The sequence below is a fragment of the Amyelois transitella genome, chromosome 12 (genome assembly GCF_032362555.1).
Source record: "Amyelois transitella isolate CPQ chromosome 12, ilAmyTran1.1, whole genome shotgun sequence".
Taxonomy (NCBI): domain Eukaryota; kingdom Metazoa; phylum Arthropoda; class Insecta; order Lepidoptera; family Pyralidae; genus Amyelois; species Amyelois transitella.
The window spans coordinates 5779919-5785197 of record NC_083515.1 but is presented as its reverse complement, the minus strand read 5'-3'; the positions used below and the strand labels follow the sequence as shown (position 1 = coordinate 5785197).

Genomic DNA, 5279 nt, shown 5'->3' with positions numbered 1-5279 from the left:
CCATATAAAATATATATAATTATTGCAAATTACAAAATAAATGTATCTAAATATTGCATGATATTTTGTTATCTCATAAAATTTTGTAATTTTAACAATTTCATACATACATAAGTGTCTATATTTACATAAAATATTTCTAAAATACTTTTAAACACCAATATAATGCCAGGTCATAACTGAGCATCTGAAACGTTTGTTTTATGTTATGAGCAATAAAATTAAGGCAAAAACTAAATACCAATTACAAAGGGATACCTGTATAATACAGGTAAAAGAAAATAATGAACATCTTTGGACTATGCAATCAAAATGATTAAAATTTTGTCAACTGATTTTTTTTTGAACTGAGTTTTTTTGTGAACATTTTAGTCTGTCTAACAGACACAATACGTGACGTGAATTAAGCTGCTACATGAAATCAATCGTGCAATCGGTGCTAGGTCTCCGGTGGGTAGGCCAAACACTAATTTACCAATCCTTAACTATCCTTATTTCATCACAGACATTAGTAAATTAGGATAATGTGATCATGATCACAATACACAAGATACTATCAGCAAGGATTAAAACCATAAAGCTTTTTTATAATACCAAGTGATAAATAAGGTATAGTTTTCTTATGTACGAGTATTTTTTACTGATTGCGCACGCACTCATTTTGTGGTGCCTGCCTGCCTCAGCGGTTTGGAGTCATCGAGAGTTCATATCACGTATATAGTGCTATTTAGTAACGTGCATAGAATTTTTTTTCATATGACAGGTAAATTCGTGATTGGTTACTTGAATTTCTGACTGCTACATTATACGAATGAGGATTTACAAAGTATTCACTGTCTCTTTAGTTTTCATTAAATACACGTCTTGCCATTGGCCAAGTAATGTGGGCCTTGTCGACGGATATGAACTATAACAATGATGACCGCCTCGGCAGCTAAGATTGTGAGATATTAGATTGAGTGTTAATATTAACACCTTATTTAGCATTTGGCATGTGTGCTTGAGCTAGCTTTACGCTAATCAAGCTACAGTTGCGTGTTGAGATAGGATTTTATTCAGCGACATTTAGTTCTTGAGTACACATCTGTAGTCCTTATTGACGTCGGAGCTCGAATTTGGTGAATGCTCTTTAGGTCTAACTGTACCACGACACGATGCTAACTTTGATTCCAACGCCTACAATGAAGAAAGTAAACAATATGAATGATGTTAATATTAGTACGTGAAAGAAAAATGTGCTATTACAGCCGCCACCCTATTTTAGACTACTAGTACTATTTACACACACAGGGTTATAATAGTGGTGAAACATATAAAGCAAACAAATAGTTTATGTACATTACAAAGGTCTGTGACAAGTATTGAAAGAATTGATGATAATCAAGTACATACTAGAATCAATTATAATGTTAAATGCATAATTTGTGAAAAAACGAAGTACAATAGAATAATAAGACCAAGACCCTCATACTGACAATAAATATCAATATTTCTTTAAATATCCTATTAAAGCGCATATGTCAAACTAAACTATCACTAAAACAAAAACAAAAATAAAACAATAGCGATAACTGAGACTAAAATAAACAAAATGTACTTGAATGGCGAAATATTATTTTGGACATGTTTGTTTATAGTACCGACAGTAAAATGAAAATTCACATTACCTAAAGATTTGTTCATTTATAATATTAATCTAATTACACACTGTAAAATCTTAAAATAAGTAGTATTATAATTTATTCAATCATTATAATTCATTTAATAATCTGTCTTTATTTCCTTTGTTTTGTTGGCTTTGGCAAAACTGAAAAGATTTTCAATTCCTTCACGGGATCTAACTGCAAATGATCTTCGTAACTTCCCGTTATCTCCAGATCTCGCGAAAGGATTTTCCGATGACCTATTTGTCAAATGAGACTGTTTTTCTGGTAAATTGACAGTTTTTTCAGGTCCCGAATGTTGGCGGTTCAACTTTCTATATTCTACATGATCACTTTGATCTGGGCATTCATGAAGTCTCTCAGTCTTTATTTCAGGTTCGGCGGGTGTTAGGACTGGGCTGGCGGCAGCGTCAGGCACTTCGCACGAGCATTTGACCTTACCACAATCACGGCAAAGAAACCTTTCAAGCTGCAAGCAATAAACATCATGCATACTACACACAACAACCATGCAGAGTACAGTGCAATAACTACTTACATAATAAACACTAGGTTACTTAATTGTTTTGTAATTCTACAACATATCTAGTGTTAATATATACAATGTGGAATAAAATAATAATATTCAACGAAAATAGGTTTATTGATATAATATAGCTGCTAATACATAAAAACTATCATACGCGTCTCCCCAATAAGCCAAATAAATACATAAATTAATAAATATAAAAATAAATAATAAACATATAGAACATAAGTTAGTTTTAAATATACATATAAATAATACATACCTCAATTGATTTTACATTACCAAATGTATTTAATAAATTACACATAATAATTTAAGAAGTAATGATTGTACTCATCTAATGTGAACAATAATACAATTATGACTACAATTACTTTAATTATCATCGAAAATATTTGCGCATGACTCACCCCAACTTTCCGAAGGAGATCACCAACAATGTTTATGGCTGAAACCCGGGCGGACGGCGTCATCGCATTACCATTTATTTCACCTGTTTCATTATAACAAAAAAAAATTATTTTAAAACTATTAAGAATAATGCATAAAATAAGAAATATATTTAATATTTGGTTGTTAAATGCTTGGTTGGTTTGGTTTTCAGATCTATACAGAATAATTGATTGTTTATAACATTGTCTATATGCAGATACAGATAGAGAGATCCAGGGTTTTTCTGAATATACTTTTTAGCCTCAATAGCATCAATACCAACTTTACCAATTATGTAGTACATTAAAAACTTTTTATTTAAATATAATATTTAAAAAAAAGATAAATTAAATAAAATCACAATTACGTTTTTGTGGTGATGACAGCGTTTGTGTTTCTATTTCAACTCGTGAAGTATTTGAAATATGTCCATTCATTGGAACGTTCTCGAAAGGGCTGCCATCTTCCTTCTTGTGTGGTCGATCTACTACTTTGAGTTCTTGTTTCAGATCTAAAAACATTGTTTTAACATAACCTTGATGAGAGATTGGAGACTGAGTAGATGGAAATTAATATACAGATGGGCTAGGAGATATCTGTGCCATCTCCCCTTGATTGGTTTACGGGACGCCACCCAGGTGTCTTCTAGGCCCTAGAATCTACTTATTTCAACCTACTATTTCTTTTTGATTGAGTCATAGAAAGCCACTATTAAAAAATTTTACTCATCAATTGAAACAATGGAATTGAATTGGATAAGTACATAACAAACTATTGACAGAAGTAATTGGAAAAAACTAGCATACTGTGCCGACCCCACGTAGAAAGTGGGAAAAGGTAACAACAAACAAGAAGAAGATAACAAACTAGCTGTGCCCGCGACTTCATCCGCATGGAATAGTTATTTTGGGCATCATTGAAGCCCTCAAGGATGAATAATTTCACCCGTTTTTTCACACATTCCATTATCTCTTTGTTCCTTATAGTTGCACAGTGATGTTATATAGCCTAAAGCCTTCTTCGATAAATAGTCTATTCAATGCAAAAATAATTTTTCAATTCGAATCAGTAGTTCCTGAGATTAGCGTGTTCAAACAAACAAACAAACTCTTCAGCTTTGTAATATTAGTATAGATTAATATATTAGTGAAAACTTGAATATTATAGCAATATTGCTTAATTAATTTACACAAGTTTATCATTACTGATTTGGCACAAAGCAGTGACAGCAAAGTATTGTTTTTCCTTAATATAAAAAAATTGATTATTAGAAAATATACCTCTGGCTTCGTCTGTTGCTCTCTGCAACTTGACTCTCAAGTTTTCTATTTCATCTACTTCACTTTCCAGAACTGCATTCCTTTCATATGCTTGATTAAGTAGTGTTTCTATACATGACACTGACTCTGAAATTACCCTGGAATACACCAAATTTTGGCAAAAATAGAAAATGATAATAAGAAAGTAAATTATAATTTAAATTAGTATATGTAGAATTTTTCTGTGGCTTTATGTTTTATGTGTGAAAAATTTCCACTCATTTATCACAGACTATTGCTAACTTTATTGTAATTTTTTTTATATCATGCTAAAATGAGTTTTGTATAATTAAATAATACATGTGTAACTGTTTCTATGCAAAGCATGTAAAATGGAAAGTAGAGTAACAACAAACAAAAACCTACCAATCTGAGATGGCTCTGGAGTGTTATTTTTGGATTTCATATTTTAAAACTTAATTTAGCTTACATAAACATTTGTTAGGATGCCAGGCTACATGGCTGAAATAAAATTACAAAAAGGAAATTACCTTTGACCTCTCTCCAAGTCATCATTTTTTTGCTCTAATTCCCTTATATATACACCTTGTTTGTTTTTTTCCATTTTTAAAGCCTGTAGTTCATTTTCTAATGCATTAGTCTCATGTTGACTCCTCTCTAATTTATTCTGCAAAATAATGTCAAATTAGTTAATAAGATAAAAGTTAGTTTTGAATTAGATCTAGTTTTCCTTACTTACTCTTAACAATTCGATTTCATTTTTAAGTCGTTGATTTTGGTGGTCTAAATCTCTGTTCTGTTTCTCCACTTGCACTAAAGAAGCTTCCAATTCCTTTTCGAGTTGGGCTGAGTTTTCAGTATACTCATCTAACTCTTGTTGTATGTCGTTAGCTCTGAATAAAAAAGGACGTCGATTTTAGTCATAGGTACTGAAAAAAACTAGATATCCAATGTAGCGACCTCAAGCCCCTTCCTTTCTTACTTCTAAACAAACATGATTCTTTATTATAAATTCAAAGTTTTTATTAAGAACATACCCATAACTTACTTTTGTTCATAATGTTTAGCTTGTTTCTTCCAATATTCCAATGAATCCGATTCAGATTGTCTTGGAGATTCCATGTTCTTGACAAAAACTCACAACTTTTCAATTCAACACACAACAAAAAATTCAAGGTAATGTTAATTTAACAAACCATTACTACAGGTAGCAGATCATTAGTTTATTGTATTACAAATGATTTTAATGAATTGTTCTTCGACAAATTATATTACGTTAGCCGTTAAATACGCAAATTAATGTGATTGTGACACAATTTTTCACTCAAAACAAGTCAAATGCCAATAATCAAAATGGCCGCGATTGTAGCATGT

At 31.3% G+C, this 5279-nt stretch overlaps 1 protein-coding gene across 2 annotated transcripts; it reads right to left on the bottom strand.

Moving 5' to 3' along the window:
* Positions 1-302: 302 nt before the first annotated feature.
* LOC106142671 (nuclear distribution protein nudE homolog 1) lies at positions 303-5279 on the bottom strand. Of its 2 annotated transcripts, none has more exons than XM_013344524.2 (7): positions 4954-5279; positions 4645-4798; positions 4436-4572; positions 3906-4042; positions 2993-3136; positions 2604-2686; positions 303-2133 (listed from the first exon to the last, which is right to left on the bottom strand). In XM_013344524.2, exons 1-7 carry the CDS (start codon positions 5025-5027, stop codon positions 1762-1764), a joined length of 1101 nt encoding a protein of 366 aa, XP_013199978.1. In that variant the 5' UTR covers positions 5028-5279; the 3' UTR covers positions 303-1761. The 2 variants fall into 2 exon arrangements, with proteins under 2 accessions (XP_013199978.1, XP_013199979.1); XM_013344525.2 differs by having other exon boundaries at positions 303-1176; positions 4954-5276.